The sequence below is a fragment of the Cryptotermes secundus genome, unplaced genomic scaffold, assembly GCF_002891405.2.
Source record: "Cryptotermes secundus unplaced genomic scaffold, Csec_1.0 scaffold617, whole genome shotgun sequence".
In the NCBI taxonomy this organism is placed as follows: Eukaryota; Metazoa; Arthropoda; class Insecta; order Blattodea; family Kalotermitidae; genus Cryptotermes; species Cryptotermes secundus.
In genome coordinates, this window is record NW_019724592.1 from 486,416 (window position 1) to 511,486 (window position 25,071).

General features: G+C 37.3%; 2 protein-coding genes across 4 annotated transcripts in view; one reads left to right on the forward strand and one right to left on the reverse strand.

Moving 5' to 3' along the window:
* The window catches only part of LOC111862376 (plasminogen activator inhibitor 1 RNA-binding protein), a 34,252-nt gene extending 22,368 nt beyond the window's left edge, over positions 1-11,884 (reverse strand). For 2 of the 3 annotated variants that reach the window (XM_023847704.2, XM_023847701.2), the window contains exons 1-2: positions 11,509-11,883; positions 2,663-2,695 (exon numbers count right to left, since the gene is read on the reverse strand). In XM_023847704.2, coding sequence (XP_023703472.1) covers positions 2,663-2,695; positions 11,509-11,752 — 277 coding nt within the window. In that variant the 5' untranslated portion in view covers positions 11,753-11,883. Of the gene's footprint in view, positions 1-2,662; positions 2,696-11,508 lie in introns of all 3 variants that reach the window. The other variant, XM_023847702.2, reaches the window with a different exon arrangement.
* A 473-nt stretch (positions 11,885-12,357) lies between these two features.
* LOC111862379 (zinc finger protein 367) lies at positions 12,358-24,625 on the forward strand. The gene is made up of 4 exons (XM_023847710.2): positions 12,358-12,743; positions 20,215-20,335; positions 22,950-23,090; positions 23,177-24,625. The coding sequence occupies exons 1-4, from the start codon at positions 12,419-12,421 to the stop codon at positions 23,943-23,945; spliced, it is 1,356 nt and encodes a 451-aa protein (XP_023703478.1). The 5' UTR covers positions 12,358-12,418; the 3' UTR covers positions 23,946-24,625.
* Positions 24,626-25,071: the final 446 nt, after the last annotated feature.

Sequence of the window (25,071 nt, forward strand, 5' to 3'; positions counted from 1 at the left end):
AGCCAAAGTTTAAAATAATATGACAATCTAAATTTTGAATGCTCATCTTCAAGGGTAAAAAAGTAATTACTGTAACAGCAATTATATTCAAGGGTTTCAAAGGAATTCAGCACAATGTTAATTACTTTTTGGTCCCCAATGCTACCTGAATGATCAATACAAACTCACTACCACCCAAATGGTGGGAGGCAGGGGCTCTAAATTAAGTAATGCCTTGGCGCAGTCCTTGAAAGGTTGAGGTTGATAACTAGTCAATCTAAAAATCTATTAAGGAGACCCTCACACTCATTCACAAAAAGCCACCATTGGGTAGTACCCTGCTAATTTAATGTTGTCCATGCATTACTTGCTTAGCATTTAAATATGGACCAGGGCCACTACAGTCCCGCTATCCAATACAAAGACTATCTCCTGTCCCTATATGTCTTTTAAGGTCCACCTACCACAGTGTTTCATTTTCTAAATACTAACACCATTAGCCCCTTGTCAACCCCACACTGGGCTATCTAAAATTCCACATTCCCACATGATATACACCGTTGACGCGTATCAAAACAGTTAAACTCACAGTACCAGAAGATCTGAAATCCCCTATTCCAGAATTATGCAGGCTAATGATGCACACCCTCTACCATACCTTTATATAATATGTCTCCACGATTATTTTAAGACTCTAAAATTCCAAATCCGACGTCCTTTCCCCATCACGTAGGCATATAAAAACATCCAAGACAAATTGGTCTTTGTTGCCTGCAAAATACTTTTGTTTTGGTGAGGGGTTTTCACCCTATGCCCAAACCCAAAGATGTCAAATAGGACTGCTTATTCAGCACAAGCACAGCTACTCTCCTTACTTGATGATTTTACCCTTAAATCACAATTTGGAGATACATGTTATGGTGACAAAGGATGAACTTAAACATGGTTTTATGACTATAATCCAAACCTAGCTATATTTATAGCAGTAATTCACAGAACAGGCACAAATAAAAATAAACAGTATTCATTCATACAGTTACAAACTGCACCCTGATTTCCCAAGACAAAGTAATTCATGGAGCACAAATGCCAGTTACCTTTCACACTAAAAAGTGTGATCTAGTTTAAAGGTTATGGCATAATTTCTGGAAATCTAAAAATTGAACTCTTTGAGGGGAAACAACATTTGTTTAAAAAAAAAAGAGTATTTTATTGCATGACATGTTTACCAAACTGTAATTAAAATTCAATAATAATGTGTAAATTAAAGTTACAGAAGACACAAAATCAGAATACAAAAGCAACAATGCATTTTATATGAAGCAATTATAATTGTGACGAAAAACATGAAGGCTGGATACCTCATAATGCACAAAACTTGCAACAAATGGGGTTATTTCTATGATCAAACATGTCTTCTGTATCCCTGGGCAGAAAACTGAGAAATTTAAACTGATGAAGGCCCTGTATAAGGGCACCTACCTCGGTACTAGACACGGGTCATCTGCAAACTCCAACACTTTACCAATGTGAAAAAGTGAAAGTTTCTCCATGTTTTATCAAGCAACTTTTAGTCTGAACCACACATCCACACTGTAGTGCAAAGAAGTGGCCAACTGATATGAGTAATCAAATTTCTTACAGATCATATGCAAATTCCGGAATGTTTCTATACTCAAAGAATATTTTGTTTAATAAAAAAAAAATTAACTTGATATTCAAATTTTCTGTATTCCACTGGAATTATGTATCTGCCCCCGATTTCAGCATGTTTTGTTGAAACATTCTTACATAACCTTATTTTATGAGCACCAAGAAAGAAAAAATACATTAAAACTACAAACATCTAAACTCATTAAAACAGAAAAAAAGTTACAAACTACTGCATTTTTGCAAGATCAGCAAACCATGCAATTATATCTGGAAACAGTTTTGTCATTAGTCATGCAATATACAAATAAACATTTCTTCCAAATACTCTGAATGGAATCATAATGATAAAGAGTTATCAGCAGTATTTTTCATCCACGCATTAATTCACTTATGGGGGATGGAGTCCAACTGGGTCCACGTGGCACGGCAGCCACTGATTGGCCTATTGTAGCCTTCCCCAGGTGATTATGATGGAGAATTTGGTTGAATGAAGATTGTCAGGGGAAACTGAAGTACTCAGAGAAAACATGCCCCAGCACCACTTTGTCCACCACAAATCCCACTTGACCAGACCCGGGATCAAACCCGGGCCGACACGGTGGGAAGCCAGCAACTAACAGCGTGAGCTATGGTGCAGCCTTTACGATGCATCAAAATTTTGTATGAGAAAGTTGGATGAATTCCTAATCTTGCTAAGATGTTAAGACTTCAATGTTTAACATACTTTGCTCTTTAAAGTAATTCTATAAACAAAGGGAAATTTAAATTTTCATCTTCACACATTGAAGTGGGCAAATTCTCTGCACTCTTTATTCACCGAGACACTGCGGGGAATTTAAGCAGGAATATAATTATTTCCAACGTATAACAAGGGTTTTTATTTCCTCTCAGAAAAATACAGTAGAGTTAGAAACATATCAAACCAGCAAGGTTATTTTCATCCAACTCCAACAATTTGGATACATCAGGCTGCAGGTCAAATGTAGCTCATTAGTATAAAAATATTTTAAAAATTTAAGGAAATACATGCCTTGATTTTCTTTTTTGTCAATGGGAGTTGGCACTGCAACATCAAAAAAGACAAATTATTTCTCACCATTATTACTGCAAGATATGTATGTGTATGTAGTACAAAATTAAACTAAACCACTCCACATATCAGATCGCAAACTCACGTAAATGCAAGTCAATTCCCATTCAGTCCATACAGAACTTAAAATTATTTAACATTTTTCCTCTCTGAACACTTTTCTCTTCACTGTTTCATCCTCAACACAAAAACTGAGTGAAGTGTACTGTCTTCTGGGATATAAGACCATGTAGTCTACTGAAAGCCAACCAAACATTTCAGAAGACCTTAACACTTCAATCTTCAGGGTCAAAGAATAAGCCAAGCAAGAAAACAAACTCCATGGTTTTAGTCCGCAAGCGAATTATACCAACTGAGCGACCGCCGCTTGTCGGCGAAGTTAGTGCCAACTTTAGCAGAGAGAGGATGTCACGTGGTCAGCACAAGTCCCCGCAGCCGTTAATGCAAGAAGCACGTGCTCAAGCATGTAGCAGACAGCTCTGCATGCCAAATGCTTTCAGGCTGGTTTCCTGCTTGATATATTCTTTGACCCTGCAAATGGACTCAATATATTCCTGCGAAACACTGACTTTCAACGAAATACACAGTGTCATATCCCAGAAGATAGTATACTCTTCACAATCACCGCTATGAGAACTTCAAATCCTACACTGGATTCAAGTATCTGATATGAAACCTTCAAATTGGCATAAAAACCTCGTTGGTTTTCATTTTTTATGAACTGCAAATGGCCACAATTCATGTGAACATAAAGATTAAGAAATTAATAAATTACATACTCTTGCATTTACATGATCATTTAAGAGTACACTATAACTGTCATTTATGAATAAGATACTGAAATATGAACTGAAGCTTGAGTATATTAACCCTTTGAGTGTCACACCCTGTATATCCCACACTATCACACACTGCAGCACAACACTTCACCCAAGATACACCACACCCAATACAATTGTTTTTATAATTATTTTTACACGCACAAAACGCATGCGAGTGCCTGCAATGACAAACAATACATACTGTCACCTTTCAACAAAACTTGAAGGAACTGATTTCTTTTTTTCCAGCCCTGATAAGTCATTGGAGTAAGGAATGAAATGATCACCAGTCAAAGGATTAATAACTCTTTTATTAAGACTCCCCAGTGGCTATAGTTTCCACAAAACATTTATAAGTACTTGATATATATGTATATTACAACTTCTGTCATGGTAGGAGCTCTATGAATTCTATAAAATGTCAACCATATTGTCTATGCTTCCAGAAGGAACCATATTAAAATGTAGTACTCACTGCATCCTGTTGTGTAAATCACCATAAAAATATTTAATGTATTCTTTGTCAACAGAATTTTATTTCCAGCAGATGGAGCTGATGTCTAAGACATGTTCCCACACTGTGCCTCTTCAGGTTCTGTTTATGCTTACAGTTGATGTATCATGCATTTAGAGTAAATTTACATGCATATGAAGTGGATCCACTGGTGTTGTACAAGGTTTACCAAAACAAATGCCAGGATTTCAGGTACCTGTAGCTTAGGAATGAAAACAGAAGTGAGGGTGTTGTTTCCAGTATTTCATTCAGCAACTGAAAGAATTTCTCTTATATACATGTGGAAAAGTTGTTCCATGTGAAACACTTCAAAATCAGTGACATTTGTAGGACGGCATACATCCCAACTATACTCCCCCTCTTGCCAGATGTGCTGCAACATGTCCTTTGTAACATCTGCAATCGCTGCTATGATCTCTGCTCTGAGTTCATTGAGAATATTCACTGTGGCTGCACGCCTGGTCTTTCATACGGCACCAAACAATAAGTCAGAAGGTGTAATATCAGGGGCACAAGAGCCCCATAAAATTCTTCCTTCTCTTCCTATCTATCAACCCAGGAAATTCATATTCAAATTGTAACGGCCAATGTGACTAAACAAATTGGGCCCCATCCAGCTGGAGAATAAGATTACTATTGTTGCTGAGCTGCCAAAAAGCATGATTTTCCTCCATGACCAGGAATGAACCACTTTTAATGATAGTATTGCATTTTAGCATCCTGCTGCACTAGCTTCATCACATAATTTGGTGGTTGCTGGCAGAAACTCCTATCCCACACATGTAACTAAATGCCATGTTTCAGCGTACACAAAATAGACAACCAAAACGCACAAAATACAAACATTCAAAAAAGTGGAACACACAAGAGCCACAGCATGTCACCACATTCTGATCTAATTTTATTAACATTTTAACATAACTGGTTCAATAACAATAATAAATTACATGCACATCCTTCACAGGTTAAGACATTCTAAACATAATGTAACACTTTATGTGAATCATATATACCTGCTAATGGCCCTTGTGTGGTCAAAACATGTCTGCATTTCATTTGTAAGAAATGGGGTGTTTCTGCCAGAAACCATGAAGCTGCACCGAAGACTGAATTGCACATATATATCACTAGTAATAATGTACACATCAAACAAAAAGGGGTCAATGACTCTTTTATGTTCATCATGCACCAAACTTTCACTTCAGGACTATCCCATTCATGTTCTGAAAGTTCCCTAGGAGGCTTACTGCCCCATATGACAGTTACACCGACTAACATCCAGAGACGTGAAATTCAACCTCATCAGTGAAGATAAGCTGTTGTCCATTAACTACAATTCTGGATGTGAGCATAACTTGAGTCAATGAACTGCCTGAGTTTACAGTTACACTGCAAGTACAATCATCATTTCTGTTTTTGTTCCTAAGTTGCAAGTGCTTGCAATCCCAGTATTCTTTCTGGCAGATTGTGTATGTACTATATGCTACATATTCAAAACGTACAACTTCATCTTAAACTACAAATGCTATGCAATGCTAATATATGAGTTAGCCTATTATAGAATAGAACTTAGTACAAACCATACATGGTACATTCCATACGTGTGGATCCACTTGGCTTACACGTAAATTTATTGTGTGGTGTTAACTATAAACAGGATCTGAAGATGGCATAAATGTGCTGAAACGCATCATCTTACATAGTTAAGCCCATATGCTGAAAACAGTATCATCTATATTACAATGTACCCTATAAACAGGTTTGGCCAACCTACAGCTTTCAGACAAGAGACTGCCCACAATATGGCATTGTGTTGCCCATGTAGACATACAAAATAAAAAATGTCTTGTTAATCCTCTTCCTGGCATTAGCATGATATAAGGCTGAAGCAATTCAACCAGCTTCCTTGCAAACAATGAAGGAAAACTTACCACCATATTCCCAAAAGACCCTGTCATAAATCTTACTGTCAGCAGTAGTTCTTGACAGCAACCTTATCAATGATTGTCAACATGTATTGTTAAAGTGATGTTTTCTAGTAAAAAAAACTGCAGAGGTTCAGGCAGTAGCACTGTTTCTTTCTAATAATTTCATTCTTCCCTTACAGGGCAAAGGGTCCACCCACATCAAAATGTGGGTCCATCTCTACAACTGTGGGGTTTGCAGCCCTGAGGTTCTCATGTTACATATAAAAGTTTTATATTCTGAGTTTTTGTGAAAGGAAAAGAAAATGGTTTCTCAATGCAGAGGTAATAAAAATAAATCAGTACATTTGTGTATAGTTTTAACGAAAAATGAATTTCTTCATAAAGATTGATGCAGCTATTCGAAAGTTGATGGTGGGAGAGAGATACACAGACATACAGGCAGCATGGAGATCACATAAAAACAAACTCCGTCGTTTCAGTCTGCAAGTGAACTATACAGATCGAGTGACCGACACGTGTTGGCGAAGTTAGTGCCAACTTTATCGAATAGAGGGTGTCACGCGGTCAGCGCAACAAATCCCCATGGCTGTTAATCTTGTTTTCAAAACCAGAGCCGCTACTTCATTGAAATAGCTCCAAAATTTTCCTCACGAAGCTGAGCGGATCCCGTAGTGGAAGGGAACAGTGGGCAAAAATCAACATTCACAGAAACACACTGTCATACATTGAGAATTGTTTTGAAAAATCACAGTACTGCAGCACAGGAGACAACAGAACTGATTACACAGGAAGAATTTATGTTTGGTGTATGCAGACAGGTGCATCGCATGATCCAGACTCTTTTCCAAACAATGCAATGTTTGAAGTTTCAAGTTTCCTCTTTCCCAAACAAAACACCTGAATGTGAACACATTATGGAGGTGTTAGGAATTAATGCATAATGGGGATTATTTCTGGCACCTACTGTGATCTGGTTGAGGTTTGTTTGTGATGTAGGTCTGAATGATTGTCAACTGTGTTGTAAGTGAACACAGGCAGGAAGATTTCACCCAATAACATATTCTCTTGTCAGTCCAGCCAAAAGATCTGTAGCAGGCTCTCAAATATCAATATTTTCACTAAACTGCTCTTTGTACAGTTTAAATATAACGGGTTTCAATTATCCAGGTAACTATAAAATATGAAATGGGGAAGATCTGTTAGAAGACACGAGTATTTCAGAAATGTGAACATACTAAAATTCATCTTCGAAACGCATAAAAAATTGTGCCAATACAACCAAAGGTTTTCATAAGACAAAAACCAGTTCTTGAGAGGTTCTTAAGAACTATATCGTACATATGGAAAGCCACCAACATCATTCCACAAAAAGCCAACATACACTTTGAACCTTAAGACTGTGATGAAATTTGGCATACATATTGGTTCCATAACCAATCACATTATTGTGTGTACACAGGGTATGTGTGACTAAGTTAACAGGTTCTAGATTGGAAACAGCCGTTTATGTGGCTCAACTGTTCCTGCATAGAGCAAATATGTCACAATATATCTCTTTTTTCATTTCTATAGAGTGGTTATGGTTAAAAAAAATCAATACACAATACACTACGCGTCGGACACAACCGACCACAAGCCCACACAACCTCGTGCTGACGCCTCCCCCATTGGGACTATCCACTAAGAGGAACCTGAATATTTTACTTGGACGGTTTTAACTTTAATTTTAACATTAACGACCCGCTTTGTGGGTGATATTTTAAATGCAAATGGGATACCCGCACTCGGGGTACTGGATGTTGTTGTGTTTTACGCTCCGATACGTGTAACATCTTCCACAAAAAACTGTATATTGTGATTGTTGAGCAGTGCAAGTGTTTCCATGTTTTTGTTGTGGTTGCCTCTGATGATGGCTCTTTGTGAGCCGAAACATGTAAGGCAAATGTGAGAAAATGGTGACAAGAACATATATTGTTACACTCGACGGAGGTTCTATTGATAATTGGTGAAAAAAAATCACCCCCACCAGTGTAAGAAAAGATGCATCAGCAAGATTTCTCCTTAGTAACTCCTTTGTTATGCATTTAGAGAAACATTCTAGAGCTCACTGTACAACTGAAATTTCTGTTTCTAACATATACATATATATACTTCACAACTTCTAATGGGTTCAGGTATAGGTTATGAACCTTAGAAATTAAATGCAGAAAAGCAGCATCTGGGATTTGTTTCAAACTTGACACAAGGGTGACCCAAATTACCACTCTCAGCATGAAAAAATAATTATGTGATGGAACTCTGTAGCTGTAATGAATTCTGTATATAGCCTGCACATTTTTCAGGTTATATACAACTTTCTTGACAGGCTAAAACCAGTGACCGCGACAGTAAAAGCATCCAAGTGGCAGCTGAATACGCTTTGGGCAATTGTAGGGGAAAGAGAACAGATTGATGCAATACTAAGCAGTGTTTCCGTTACTGTTTATCTTGTAGGCTGATTGCAACTGCAAATGACTCACTGTAATGTCTTAAGTTTCTTCCTCTGTTTGTTCCAGCACAACATTCAAAAATCACTTCATGTTCGCACTTAAATTATGGAATGGAGGTGAAATATAAACTTAAACAGTGTGTTTTCTGTATGATAGTTTCCTGAAAGAATGTTTTGGATTCTGCAGGCAGTGCATGACACAGCTTACATTACTTACAGACGAACCTTGGTTTCATCTGAGTGGGTATATCAGCGTTCAGAACAATTACTTATTGGGGTGCAATTAATCCAAGACCAACTTCTGAAGCACCCCTCATGATCAGATGATTCTCTGGAGAGACTATTAATTCAGGGCATTATACCAATGGTGTTCTCTAGCTTTTTGAGAGCATCAGGGTGGTAGGACATGGCTATTTTATGCATGATGGTGCTACAGCACACACTACTAATTATTCCATTAATGCTTTAAACATGGCGCTCAAGACAGAGTAATACATCACAGATTGTAGCTTGCAAGGTCTCTGACCCTGAACCCATGATTTTTATCTGTGGAGAAACCTGAGAAAGCAAAGTATATTAATACCCACAAACTAGATGAACTTGAGTATATTTCTGAATCAATCACACCTATGAAGATCTTTGAATTCAAACTGGTGTCAAACAATCTTTTCATGAGACCTCAAGACTAGTAGCCATTATATATAGAAACTGATATTGCATTAAGATTCGAAGTAGAGATGTATACCTTTCCAGTATTCAACTGATTTAAAGCTCACAGCACATAATTGTGTGTATTAACAGCAAACAGTTTTTGAGAGCCTGTTGGATTCCAGGGCTCAATTCAAATGAATCATTTTTTTAACCACATGACTAAAACATGTTTTTTTTGCTGGCTGTTTTATGCTATTTTGTCTTTTATTGACACATTTCATGAATATTTCTCTCAAAACTACTTTCACAACTGTGATGAATATTTGCTTCCTGCTGAAATCAATTTTTAAGTTCTAAGAGCAGGCAAAGGCAAGACGTGGTTCCTTGGAACAGTTCATCTAGTTGAACAAGGCGTGTGGAAGGTTTTTTGCTGGACCATGTGGATGTAAAAATCATGCGAGTTCTCCACTTCATCAGATCTTTTATATCCTAGCCACCAGCAACGACAAAGGGAATGTTTTTAAACTGAGTGCTGAAACGTTCACACTTAAGGAGCTTTTCACCACCAAAGTCATTTCTTCATTCATTTAACCAAGATAATTTTTTTTCTGATATAATTTCTGCCAAAGAATAAGATCAAAAAATAGTTTGTACTCTGTACACGTTTCAACATTTGCTTTATGTACATCTCTGGTTTGTAACTGCAATAAATGACTCTGAAGTGGATCACAAAATGTGTCACATTACATAACTTCAAGAACATACATAAACAGTACAAATTAAAGCTCTACGTACATCAACAACAAAACCTCAGCTGCAATATTTCTTCCTTTTCTGCAGAGAAGTCTTCAAACTATTAAAGTTGTGGTGCACTGTCCACTTGGATCATTTTCTGCCTCTGGCCTCAAGTAGAAGGCCTGAGGCCTTTCCCAAAGGAACAGGTTAACCACAAGTGCCATAATTTCAAAATATATTTAACTTATGAAAAAGTAATTTTCCTGTTTCATTACTTCAATACTACAGCTGCTCTGTGCTGAGTGACATGAAAGTTTAAAAGCCCTGATGCATTTGTGAGTTAAAAATTTAAAGATGAAACAATAGGACAACTTAAAAATGTTGGCATGGCATATTTTTAAAATACTAATTTGGTACAGTTTCCAACCAATGTAAAAACATGCCTATCACTGCATTTCACTACTTGTTTCAAGACATCATGAAGCACATCAGTACTACAAGCATTAATTTCATAAACTAATCTTTTTTTCAGCTTTAAACTGTTTAAAATCATAAAAATTAAACATCTCTATTCAAACTTAATACAATATTAGCTTTCATATAAAATGGTCCCTGCTTAGTTACATTTACAAAGGGAGTTTCAAAATAAATCCTGCATACTACTTTTCTGCAACTAATTTCTAATATTCAAAATATATGGCCACTCATGTGTGTCCTGACTTTAAAAATTCTAAAATATATTGTTCTATAAACAGAAAGAATATTTCGTACACTTCACAACAAACTCTTCAACACTTCTCCACATGCATTATCAGAGTTATTAAATCAAACTCTCACTATGTCCCTTTTTCCTTTGCTCTTGTGGGGATGATTTTTCAACACCCCGTACTTGAAAACCCACTTGACAAATATAAAAAAGAAAACACACAATTAAGTTTGCCTGTAGGACAAATACATATATTATTTCATTAAAATGTGAGATCAACTGTAAATGTTACTTTCATGTGTGTTGGTTTTCCATGGGATAACTGTTTTCTTTAAATCAATTAATATGAACTTTCTTCCATTATTATAGACAAATATCAGATCATGAATTCATGTAGATGTTCATGAATATTTTATATACAGTTCTAACAGGCAATGTTGTCAACTAAGGAACCTATGACATATACTTCTTAGATGCAAACAAATCTTCAACATAAATTAATCATAACTAAAAACACTTGACCTGGTAATGTTATAGTATAGAAAGATGTACGCTTCAAAGTTCAGTTCCTTACACGTTCATTTCCGCAAACACTGCTGCTTTATAGTGCCTTCGGCATACAGGCTGTCGATGTCTTCAATCAGTAAATTTGGTACTTTAATGTATGTTCCTCTTTATTAGTAAATTTCAAACCACTGGGGCCATAACCTATAGGTATCGCAGCGTACTAGCAGCCATGTGGAGTATAAACTACATACGGAACTGAAACGTTGTACATTTAACCAAACCATCCAAACACACCTAAATATGTAACTCTTCAACAAAGACCAAATAATGTAACCAGCTGTTGTTAGACACAAGAAGACTATCGGGGAAAGACGTACTCACTGGCTTCACATACATTACTCAAAACTGCATTTGAAAAGTAAAAATGAAACACTACCTTCCTTCGACTTTCCAGATTCCAGAGTCTTGACGTTTTGAGTTTCCTTGATGCCCTTTCGTGCTACTTGGGCAGTCTTCCCTTTCGTTTCGGTCTTTCCTTTATTTTCCTTCTCAGAAAGCTTGGTTTTCTTTTTCGCTTCCTTTTCTTGTTCTTGTACTTTCAGAACTTCTAGCGGATCTTCAGCATCATTAAGAAACAAAGCGTACCTATTTGTCACACCAATTCCGTAGGAATTTTCCATTTTATCTAAATCCCCCAAATTAGAAGGATGTCACCCGATAAAGTTAATGGCTACTACGAGCCTCTATGTAAGCCAGACATTCAATTTCAATATGGCGAAAGACGACTATGGTTATCCCACGAGGTTTAGGGTTGCAAGAACACAGATTGGCGCCTCATGCAATTGTTCGGCATGACACTTATAAGCGAACAAATATAATATCATGTAAATTAAAACATAATAGAAGAAAATACAATTTCATGAAAACTTATATATTTATTTCGTTGATTTTATATGCACAATTTTAGTAATTATCCAAAATTTCAGGAACCAGACGAAAAAAAAATTTCATGTGTACTGGCGGGAAACCCAATGGTCTAACATGATATTTAAAATAAGTAAAAAACTATCATAAAATAAATATGTATCAATAGCATAATTATTTTATACATATGATGAGATGTCACTGCTCTTATTAAATTTTATTTTAATTCAAGTTGAAGAATGTAACACAGAAGAAGGTGGATTTCTGTGTACCTCCTACAGCAACAGTTCCTCCAATAATATTACTGCAGCAAACGCGCGTAAATTTGTAAACCTGTATTGGCGGTAATAACTTTCGATGAAGTGTTGCTTAGGAGTGCGCTGGAAATAAGTGTGGGGTAGGTCTGAAATATTTGATGAAACATGGAAGTCAAGACTCCAAAACGTTTGAAATCGAGTGAAGAAGTGGTATCTCAGTTACACAGAACCCCATCAACAAATGGTACCATGTTATATCCCTGGAAGTGGGTAGAAGAGTCACGCAAAATGGAGCTTAGCCCTAACAGTGATTGCAGCTCGCCTGAATTTGCCGTACGCCATGAAAGTAAAAGGGGTAGACCTAGAGCTGATGCAATTACAAATTTAATGGTGGAAGGTTCAACGTCCCCAAGTGCTATAAAATGTCATTTCTGTAACAGAGTATTTCCAAGGGAAAAGTCATTGCAGGCTCATCTTCGGACACACACAGGTATGCCATTTCGGTAAAATTGAAAGTTATTGAATTGATTATAAGTCTTCTCCTTTACAGGCAGTTTTCGTATGTTGTCAATTCGGATTATGTCATTAACATTTCAAAACCCCTGCTGTATGCATTCACTGCCTTTGTTACAGTCATTCATTAGTATACATGTGGGGCATACAGAACATTATTATATTTTGTCAGCAACTAAATGTAAGCAAGGAGGCTTTTTCCACCAGCTGTGACAGCATTAATGGTCTAAAAATTAATGCCAAATTATCCAGAAAGATATTAAAATTATGTCATTTATATGTGATCTGTGAATTCTTGTTTATTAAGATTTGGAACAAGCTATTGTACAAATGAACACAACAAACCACAGTAGAATAAGTACAAGACATGAGGTACACCTAATTTTACATAAATTGTAAATTCCTTACAATTATTTCACAATAGTTATGTTTAATTAGCAAGCTCCTATTATGTAAGGTTTACAAATGCGTCAACAGAGGTGTATGAAAGGATTTCTTTTACTTCCAATTGAAAATGTTTTCTGTTGGTGTATAACGTTTCAGTTCGTATGTACAATATTATATTTAAGCATCCTGTTACACTCACACAATATATATGAGACAAACTCCGTCTTNTGGACAACTTTTATACAATTTAATTTTCACACAATATGCACCATTTTATAATGCTAAGTTCAGCAACCAGTCTGAAATCATGTTTGTACCTAGTGTTGACTCTATGAACATATATATACTATATATATATGGGTGATCATGTAGATACCATAAAGAAAAACACACAAACTTGAATTGGTGCAAGTAAAGAGGTTGGTCTAGACGTAAACACAGAGAAAACTAAGTATATGTTGCTGTCTCGTCACCAAGATGCAGGGCAAAATCATGACATAAAGATAGGAAATAGATGTTTTGAAAATGTAGTACAGTTCAGATATTTGGGCACAACGATAACAAAGCGAAATGTGATTCAGAAGGAAATTGAACTCGGGTAATGCTTGCTACCATTCAGTCCAGAACCTTTTTTCTTGTCATCGGCTGTCCAAAAACATAAAAATTAGAATATACACAACTATAATTTTGCCTGTGGTTCTGTATGAATGTGAAACTTGGTCTCTGACATTGAGGAGGGAATACAGACTGAGGGTGTTTGAGAACAGGGTGTTGAGGAGAATATTTGGACCGAAGAGGGATGAAGTGACAGGAGTTTGGAGAAAACTGCATATTGAGGAGCTTCATAACTTGTACTCTTCTCCAAGTATATTAGAATGATCAAGTCAAGGAGGATGAGGTGGGCAGGGCATGTAGCACAAATGGGGGAGATGATGAATGCGTATAGGATATTGGTGGGAAAGCCAGAAAGAAATAGACCACGGGGAAGACCATGGCGTAGGTGGGTGGACAATATTAAAGTGGATTTTAGAGAGATAAGATGGGATGGTATGGATTGGATTGATCTGGCTCAGGATAGGGACCAGTGAAGGGCTCTTGTGAACACGGTAATGAACCTTCAGGTTCCGTAAAATGCTGGGAAATTCTTGAGTAGCTGCAGAATTGGTGGCTCCTCCAGAAGGGCTCAGCTCCATGAGTAGGTTATTATAGCAGTTGGAGGGTCTTGTGTTTTGTTAGTTCAGTTTTCTGTAAGCCTAGTCCATACTTCAAAAGATAATATGAACATTTAACAACATATTTTCCCCTAGAGTTGTACTGTCATGCCATTAAGGCACAGTTATATCTGCGAGAAAAGTACAGAACCCAATCACAAAACTTTGAAACTGGTATTTCTTGAGGCCTACATGAGACTCTCCCTGAATAGGCCACTCTGTATCTGAGTGATAAATGTATAGTTCCTTGTCTCCATAATCTGCTACAGTGTACATTCAGAGTTTCTGCAACTGCCTGTGATCAAGTTTACTACTGAAATAAGTATGATCATATATTCCATCTGATTTTCATATTCATATGTTGGAGAAATTCAGAGTTCTTTATCCTTTCTCCATCCCACTTAAAATGCTAGTGTGCAGTTTTACAGCAAAGTTCTTTCTAGGAAAGGTGAGGGTCAAGTTATCCCTGGGCTTAATTCATTAAACACCATGCTATGAGGAAGTATGTGGGAGTGGAGGTGTAGCTCCACAATTCTTGAACTTAACACTAAATGGAGGTGAGTGGTCAGCTGCTTTATCCCAGGGGAAACAGCCCCCTGTCCTCATTGTATAGGAGGGTGAGTGGGCTCCAGATCCAGTCTGAACATGGCAGAGGGGGGAGAAAACTGTCTTGCCCCTGCCAGGAATTAAACCCCAATTCCTTGGTTATCCAGCCTGTAGCCTAGTCACTATACCAGCCAAGGCATTCCAGCCCCTGTTCTTTCTAGGGAGCAGTATTTAAATTTTAAATGACATATTACTATGTTAGATGAAACAAAAGATTAAATAGAATGCAAAGGTCCATTACTATAAATAAATAAGTAGAAGAAGTCCATAAAGTGTAACTAATTTCATTCAAGGAAGTAAAAATATGACCTATAAATGTTTTGAGAATTATTGGCCATCATCAGAAAGCATAGCCAGTGTTATAAAAGGTTACTACTGTGGTATCATAGAAGTAAATTTAAAAGGTAAAGTTGTCCCTGTGCTTGATTAAGTACCATTCCATTAAGATGTATGGGTGAGTGGAGGTAAAGCTTCATCTCCCAGCTTCTTCCCCACCAGTGAAAAAAAAAAAAACAGTACCCACTGGATGGGAGACTGGCTGGGCTCCAGTGCTGGTCTGGATGTTATGAAGAAAAAAATTTCTTTCCTCCTGACTGGAATTGAATCCCAGCCTGCAGCCCATTGCTGTACCGAATAAGCTATCCCAGCATTCATGGTATCATAGAGGGACTCAAAATAGTTACAGCAATTAAGACTAAATATTTAACATAGTTAAAGATAAATTGAAAATATTGAGAATAAATGGTTAAAAATATTTTAGAATGGGTTAAAAAACCTAAAAAACCTTGTAAGATTTGAGGCTTTCACGGCGGTGACTATGAAGAAAGCAGTCTTCTGGGATTTGGCACCGTGTATATGTGGTGTTAACCGACGTTTCGGAGGAACGTATCGCCTACATCTTCAGGGTAGAAGAAAAAGTATAAGAAATCTGCAAGCAACAAGACCGTGAGAACGGTAAAAGCAGTCTGCTTTCTTCCAAAAAACCTTCTTGAATAGATAGAAGAGTGAAATCACAGCCTTAATTTCTGTTTTTGGTTATGTAGAATTTTATGAACTGTTGTGTTGTGGGCTTTTATTCATCTGTGTGATGTGTGTAATGCAGTATGTGGTAGTGTGTGAGACATGCTCTAGTGGATACACGCTACCATGTACTTTACATGATTACACACAACAGCATCATGCAGACATTCAAAACAACAGTCGATAAAATTCTACATAACCAACAGTAGAAATGGAGACTGTTATTCCATTTGTCTGTCTAGTCAACAAGAATTTTAAGTTCTTTAAACTTGTTTTAGTAAAGTAAAGTATTTATTTCGTCTCTATAGATCATTGTTACATGACATAAGACAAGTCAGTTACTATACATTGGCTGATTACAATAAGAGAATAAAGTTACAATACTTAAAATTGTTTACAATAGAATACAATACTTAAGATTTCATATAGTGTGAGGTGGAATCCATATTAGGTCCCCTCGGCACGTCGGCCTCCATATGTCCTATTGTACCTGTACTGGTGATAATGCTTATGGAGAATTTGATGTACTTGTAATATTCACAGTTTATTTTAACAGTACTAACTATTTAGCCTTGATTTCTCTAACTACTTTAAGTCCCTCTATGATACAATGGTAACAACGTATGGTCAACATCAACATGCGTAAATGAATTCCTTCGTAATGCTGGCTGTGCCTTCTCATGAATGCCAATAATGGGCAAAACATGTAAAGGCAAAAATTGTATATACTCCAATTAGTTTCACTTAATGGACTTCTACTATTTATTTCTATATTGAGGGGTATAATGTTTCCATATGTCTTTTATGAAGTTCATTACCATCATCACAAAAGCAGAATACTGTCCTGAGCCAATAGACCCCATCTCATGATGTGACATGTTTCTGGTAAATAATTACTGTGCTACATTGAGTCTCATTAAACTGTGGATAGATGACTGATAGATGGTTCACTTTACTGTGTCTTCTATTTTTCTGTGTCATAAGCAGAGTACATGTATGGTACTGTGTTGTGTGCATCTACAATACCATACACCCACACCATCCTTCAATAGAGACAGGGTGTCAGACACATAGACACGAGAAAATATAAGCATGATTCTACTATATCGGTCTTAATTTTGTACTTTACATTCATTGTTTCTTATATAAAAATATGTGTCAAGTTATGACTGTAGCCACTTGCCATTATCTACTAATTTTATATTAATAATCACTTCCTTCATTTGTTATCCTTGATACTACTATTTTGTACTATTTTACCATTACATTACAAACTCATTTTAGACAAACTTCTTAGACTGAGGAATGCTGTAAGAAAAGCTATGTAAAGTAATTTCATATTGCGATGTTGGAAGGCCTCTTGAAGGTGGCCAAGATAGCTGAAACCTGTAAGGCAATGTAATTTTTGAACAATTGAAAAGTGGTAAGACTGAATGGAACTTGAATTTATTAAATAAGAAGTGTATCATATATTGTCTATCATTGAAACAAGTAAATATACAACTGCACTGAATCTTATTTTACAGGGTAAGTTAATAAGTAAGTTACAAATGGACATAGACTTAAAGAAATAAGAGTACTGATTTGAAAAAATGCTTTTATTTCTCAACATAATCTCCCTGTACACTGAGGCATTTGTCCCATCATTTCACAAGCCCCTGAAAACCAGCAGGGATTTGTGGTGGACAAAGTGGCGCTGGGGCAGGTTTTCTCCAAGTACTTCAGTTTCCCCTGCCAATCTTCATTCCACCAATTGCTCCACAATCACCCACACCTATCATCTGGGGCTGCTACAATAGACCAGAAGTGGCCGCAGTACGAGGGACTTAGTTCCACCCCACTAGCAATAAAAAAAATATGTGCCACCAGCCTTTGGCTTTATATTGAGACTGCATTTTGTGTACCTTTCAAAGTGGAACGTACAGTATGCACGAAAAATTACAGTACTGAAATGAAAAGACAAACAGTATTACCTTGTCATCTGTGAGTTTATTTCTCCTGAAAGAAACTAACATATAGGCTGCAGGCTCCTGCAAAAGGAGATGATTTGCTCGCATAATGCAGGCACAGTTCTTGGTGGATCTTCACAGCTGAACACACTCTCCTTTAACATTCCCCACATGTAGGCATCGGGTGGTGTAAGATCGGGGGCACAGTGCTTGGCGGATCTTCACCGTTGAACACACACTCCTTTAACATTCCCCACAAGTAGGCATCACGTGGTGTAAGACTGGGGGAATGGGACGGGTATGGAAGTCAGTACCATGTGAAATGCTTCGTCCTGGAAAGTTTTCCTGCAGCATAGCTAGAGATTCTCGAATGGTATGGCTGGTCGCCCCGTCCTGTTGATACAACTGTCTATTCATGTGAAGGCCCCTTGCATGACAGAACCTTCTCAAATCCTGAAGAAATGGTCCGATCACCATGTCCTTGTAGCATTCTTAGGTGACAGTAAGAGCATTGCCTTCCTCATCCTCTTTTGTCGAAACAGTTACTGGTCGACCAGACACACCCTCCCATTGACACGGTACACTATGATAATGGCGAAATTTCTTACAATAGACAGCATAATTGTTACTTGGTGCCATCTTATTAAATCTCTCTTGGAATTGTTCTGTCACCTTTTTCAAACTCGGCCCCCATCACGACCAATTCCGTATGAGTGGAAATAATACTCAACTATGAATACTTTTTCCTCCGTCAAAAGACCCATTTCCAATAACAGCTGCACAATACAACTTCCTTTTCACTACTAGGAACACGTGCGGCTGGAGCTATGTCCCGTCGACATATGCACATGCGCGAGTTTCAGTACTGCATTTTTGGCTCATACTGTATTTGTATTTTTGTACCTTCCATTTTAGAAACAGTGACATACCAAAGGAAGTAGTAGTTTTGTCTTGTGTACATTTTATTTCCTCTCCAACCAAAATAAAAGTGCCAAGGTATTTCTGCTTGGTACCTTTTCTTTTTCTAGTAATGCATAAAAAGTAATTATATGAAACATTCGTTTTAATTAGTTTCTTAAAGTATGGATTACATTATGCATCCCATAATTCATACAGTAATCCTGTTTCTGACATCCTGTTCTATTTTCCCCATTAGTCAGGGATGCTGGTATTGCACAAAGTTCCCAAAGTGTTATTAGTGCTCTGCAAGTGATCCTTCCTTCTTTGGGTGTCTTTGGATGGACTGGAATAGCTTACTTTGAATTAACCCTTTGAAGCTGTTTATGCTAAGAATAGTACCAAACACAAATATACTGTGTGGGCAAAATGCAGAATTTTGTAAAGTCAAAGCACTATTGTTGCACTATTTTAGGGCTTTGTTTACTTAACTTTTCTTATGTTTTCTACTTCATCTTGAGTGAGATGCAGCCACAATCAGTAGACTAATCTGAACATTTATTGGTTATCCCTGCATCCTCTTAGTTTTCTTTCACAATAAAGGAAAATCAGTGCTTCTCTTTCTAGGCATGCAAGTGTATTTACGAAATAAGTTGGCCAGGTAGTAATGCTTCTGACTTGTATTCAGAAGATGCCCAGACCAGGTCTCAGCAGGGACATCAACTGGGCTTTCTGCAGCTTTCATCAGTCCCTCCAAGCAAAGGACATTTTAGTACTTTAAATTAGGCCATGGCCATTTCCTTCCACATCCATTCCAATTCATATTTACTTTCATCAAATCATTCTATGATATATAGTATTGTACTAGTTACTGACAGTGTCATTAAAAGACAGCAAATACAAGTGTAGTTATCTTTAATGTGTGGGAGTTCTGCCATATACAGAAACTTTGTCAGCAAGAAGGTAAAGCTATCCATGTAACAGGCCGCAAAAGCCCAGGGGCTGTGAGATTTTGAGGCTCCCACATTTTCTAGGCAGTCAGCTGAGATGGAATTGAGGTTGCCAGCCTTACATGCTGGCCGCCCTTTATGCCTCAGGAAGATTCCTGGTACTTATTTCTCTTAGAGGCTGAGTCGACCCCAGGGGGATAGTGTGGCTGAGCTGGAAGGATTAAGTGAACTGTAAAAATACATTGACCTCATCGGGAATCAAACCCGCAAACCTGTGGCTTGTGGCATAATGCTTCAACCAACTACACTACTGTGTGCCCAAACTTTGTCAGTTACACCTCTTAAAGATTAGCGTGTTCAAAACTACCATGGAAGGGATTTGTACCATTTGCAATGTAATATTCTCACGTGTTTAAACTACCTTTTAGGTGAACGTCCTTACACTTGTGATTATCCTGGTTGTACAAAAGCCTTCACGCAGAGCGGGCAGTTGAAAACACATCAGCGACTACATACTGGAGAGAAGCCTTTTGTCTGCTCAGAACAGGGGTGTGTATAACCTGCAGGGCTTGAGAAATTATGTTAAGTCTGCTAAAATTAATTCACAACCCTAAAGCCTTAAGTTGCCTTTTATATGACTATGTTAAACCAGCTGTATTAATGTGTGATTTTTATCGACATTGCATGTGGAAGAATTTGAAGTAATGGGATTGCCAGCTAATGACAAAATCATAGCGCTTATTCTTTCTACTCATTGTTGAATTTTTACAAAGTAAATTTATTCATGTTCATGTTCATGATAGCAAAGCACAGTGGAAAGTGATGATTGACACTAGTGTATACTGTTGAAAGTAACAGGTATTGATAGTACTTAATTAATATAAATAATATAATTGTACCATTTGTATTACTCTTATTGCAGAACTACTTTCAGTGTATTCTCCAGTCATTAAAAAAAAAATGTAGCAGCCTTTGTACAAGTAGTTACTATAGGATTCTGACGATGGTGTATAACACACTGATATATTGGGTTTTCGGACTTTATCCACCGTCCTGGTTTTTAAGATAACTAATAAAAACATGATGTTTCGGAAACTGGATCTGTTTCCGTCCTCAGGTGAAGGGAAACACCTATTCTGTTGGGTCCGTTAGAAACGTCATGTTTTTATTAGTTATGTTAAAAACCAGGACGATGGATAAAGTCCAAAAACCCAATATATCAGTGAGCCTTTGTACAGTCCAAACTGATTCCAGCAAAGATTTGTTGTGTCTGAAACATGCTGGACTCCCCTCAGTGTCACGGTCTTTTTTCCATGAAATTGGTTTCTGTTATATTTCTTATATGAAGTGCTGAATGGACCATTCTACAGTATTCAGAATATTTGGTGGGATATGCCCTTAGTTCCTTATAGTGGTGACAGAATTCTCCTAACTGATAGTGACATTTAGATATTTCATGCATACTTTGCCTCATATGCCACTGGCCAGTCTCTATCATGGCAGGCACAAAAATGGAAAGCTCATGGAATCCTGCGTACACACGTTCACACTGGAATGTAGGACACAAGGAATAACTTTACAGAAGAGACTTTTCTAAGACTCATCTTGAGAAAATATTTCTGGTCACAATTCACTTGTAGCCTGAAATATCAGAAATTTCTTTTCAGTTCTTACACTAAATGAGATTTGTGTGCCCCATAAGTAGAATTGGATATTGTATTTAAGCATCCTGTTGCATTAATATAACTTTTACACACAATATTAATAATACAGTTCCATCAACAACGCAACTATTTTGTTCTTTCTCTTTCACTTTCCCTCTTACAACATGTTTCATTAAGAATTCATTAAAATTTATTTTTCTTTTTTCTGAAATTTTATAAAAAGAATTTTACAAAATATAAGAAAAAAGAAAAAGAAATTTTAAATTTTAATGAATTTTAATGGGAGGGAAGCTGCGAATATATTGAATAAGCAGTCGCAGACAACCGACAAGGGGTGGTCCTCCAGCTTGGGGGTTGGGCGTGGGGCTAACAACTATTCACTGTAAAAAATAACTTTGTTACGCAAATGCTCACAAAGCCTCGGACCTGGACAAATCCTCTGGATAAACGACCTATGCTAAAGAAAATTGACGTGGGATTCGGTATGTATAGCCTGTATAGGGCAGGTTCGCTCAGAGCAGTGGCAGAAGAAATCTTAAAATATAAGTTAGATTTAGCAGGAGTACAGGAGGTCAGATGGGACGGAGGTGTCATCACACCAGCAGGCGAATATAGATTTTTTATGGAAAGGGGCTCAGGATAGGGACCAGTGGAGGGCTCTTGTGAACACGGTAATGAACCTTTGGGTTCCATAAAATGCTGGGAAGTTCTTGAGTAGCTGCAGATTTGGCTTCTCAAGAAGGGCAGAGCTTCATAAATAATTAAGTAAATGAATTTTAATAGAAAGTAAATTACAGTGTATGGTAATTCAACTAATGTTAGCTACAAGTAGATTGTGATTACAACATTAATATTATGGAATATTGCAGGAACATATAAAGCACAATAGACCACTGTAGGTTACAGTGCAAGGGCCGAGAAGGCCCACCCCTTATACATTCATTCATACATGTAAAGTGAATGAGTGATATTCAGTACAGTATAAAAGTTTTGGCAAATTAAACACACCTAATTATAGCCAGTTGGGACAAAACATGTTGCAAAAGAGTAACTGAAAGGGAAAGAATAAAATAGTTGCATTGTTAATGAAACTGTATTATTAACATTGTGTGTAAAATTGGGTAGATTAAATTTTACAAATTTTGGGATTTTCACTTGGTATAATCATTATCAAGAAAAGGGAATGAGAGATTTTTCTGTTTGCTGCTATGTCCAGACTGACTGTGGGGTCCACCCAGCATTTGACTCCATGAGGAGTTCTTTCCCTGAAAGTATAGTGCCAGGCTTAAGAATGTCTTCGTGGCATCATGCTTAATTATACACATGGACAACTTTACCTTTATGTACTGCCATTAATGTGTTAGCTGTTTACATTCAAACATCAATGGAAACAAATCAAGGATCACAAGGGTTAATGTGTTACTCCACTTACAAGACCAAAATACAACCTAAATATGTTACATTCCTGAAAAGAAATACAGTGTTATTTTTTTCTGCAGGTGCAACATGCGTTTTACACATGCCAATAGGCACTGTCCTGACCACCCCGTTGCAACGCTTCATCGTAGTGATGATTTTGTTTTGCGTCCTGTTGCCTCCAATCCAGAACAATCTAATGATGTACTTCGTTGGTTGGAGAGGTACTTAAGCCATCATATCTTTACATACTCTTCATATATTTATCTTAAAATAAATATATGTGCTCCTTACATTTTGTTATTTTTAGGTATAAGAAGGAACGGGAAGAGAAAACTCCATCAAAAAAGCCTGACAGGAAAGCAAAAAACAGAAAGAGTGAATTGGAGAATGAATCTGCACCTCCAGCACCAACCAAGAAGTCCAAGATTCGAAAGGGCTTGGTAAATGAACTGGAACAGCAAGAAAATGTTCATAAATCCCCTAGAAAGATTCAGTCTGCGCATACTGTTAAGAGCTGGCAACACTCAAATAATGATCTAGTTGCGGATATAAAAGAACCACTTACACTCCATGAGGTATCAGACACTGATTCAAATGACTTTGGAAGTGTCTACACAACCGACATCTGGAAGCACAAAAAGCTTGATGCATATCGCCAAGAACAGCCGAAGAAGCGATGGCTACGTGAAGCTTGCCAAGATCAGTCACTTTGGGGTGAAAAGCAGGAATTAGCTCAACCCTTACAATGGAATGACAAAGATGAAGTTGACAGCAGCAGTTTGGTTTCTGTTGATGTTCCTTCAGGTTCAACAGAGAAGGATGCCAATCTGACAAGGCCCACAGTTCTGATGCTGGCTTGTAAGGAGGAAGATTCAGAGCTATCTGAAGAGAACTGTCTCAATGATAGGTATGTGTCCTGGCCATCAGCGACAGAAAATAGTTTACCTCCTGAGGATAATTTGAAGTGGATGGGTGCAATGGCGCTCATGCAATTGGCAAAGACGGAAGGCGAGTACAGTATTGAATATGGAAGCACTCCTCTAAACTTATCGCAGCCTCATTATACTCAGCTGTAGTTATAAGCATTAGGCCTGTGATTTTACATTGTACAAGTATTATAACATGACCGGTCTACTTAGATAAATTTTATTGTTTTGACACTCCAAACCCCATCATTAATTTTGCTGTTTAATGATGCTGTCAGTATTGCGACTATGTAGCGTCAATAATATGAAGATTAATGAATATGGTGCAGTTGATGGAAAGAGAAATGGCAGGGAAAAGAAGTGCCTTGAGAAACCCTGCCCCAGTTCAACCTTGTCTGTCAAAAATCCTGCATGACCTGCCTTGGGATTTATCCCAGGCCAGTGACTACCTAAGCTTTGACACCATTCACTCTCTTTTATTAAGTGTGTGTACATTACATGATATATGGGGTATTTATGAGATAACAACCGTTTTCCATAGGCTGTCATGGGGGTTTCAGATAGAATAAAAAGTTTGAGTCTATTTTCAGAAATGCTTCAATGTGAGGTGTATAGATAATTGCATTTTCTAACGTCTCTAAGAACAAAGAGGAATGAATACCATTACATGGATGTTTTTATTATATCACATTTCCAGGCAAAGAATGACAAAGACTTTTTGACTCATTCCATCTTCCCCTTACATGAAAGCTAAGCAGCTTTCATGTATGTGTGTTCATATACGTAAAAAAAAAGTAAAGTAAAGCTATCCCTGTACCAGGCTGTTGAGGGTCCCACATTGTCTAGACAATCAGCTCAAAGATGGCGGTAAGGTTGTCAGCCTTACGCGCCAGCTATGCTTTACTCCCCAGGAAAATTATTTAATTAATTCCTGGTACTCATTTCTGTTAGAGACTGAGTAAACCCCAGGGCCTAGTGCGACTGGAAGGATTAGGTCAACTGAAAAAAAAATCCAATGACCTCATCGGGACTTGAACGCTATCACTTTTTTATACTGATTAAGAAATTTGGAAATGGATAACAGGACATATAACCATATTATCATGGCTACATATAAGTGGAAATAGCCATTACAATGTAATGGAATTACCATGATATCATGCATTCCTCGAGAAGACAAAACTATTCTACAAATGCAGTTTGACATACCTTCATTTGTAGTGTATAATTATTTAATGCTTTCTGCAGCGGACAGTATGCCTAAATTAATAAACAA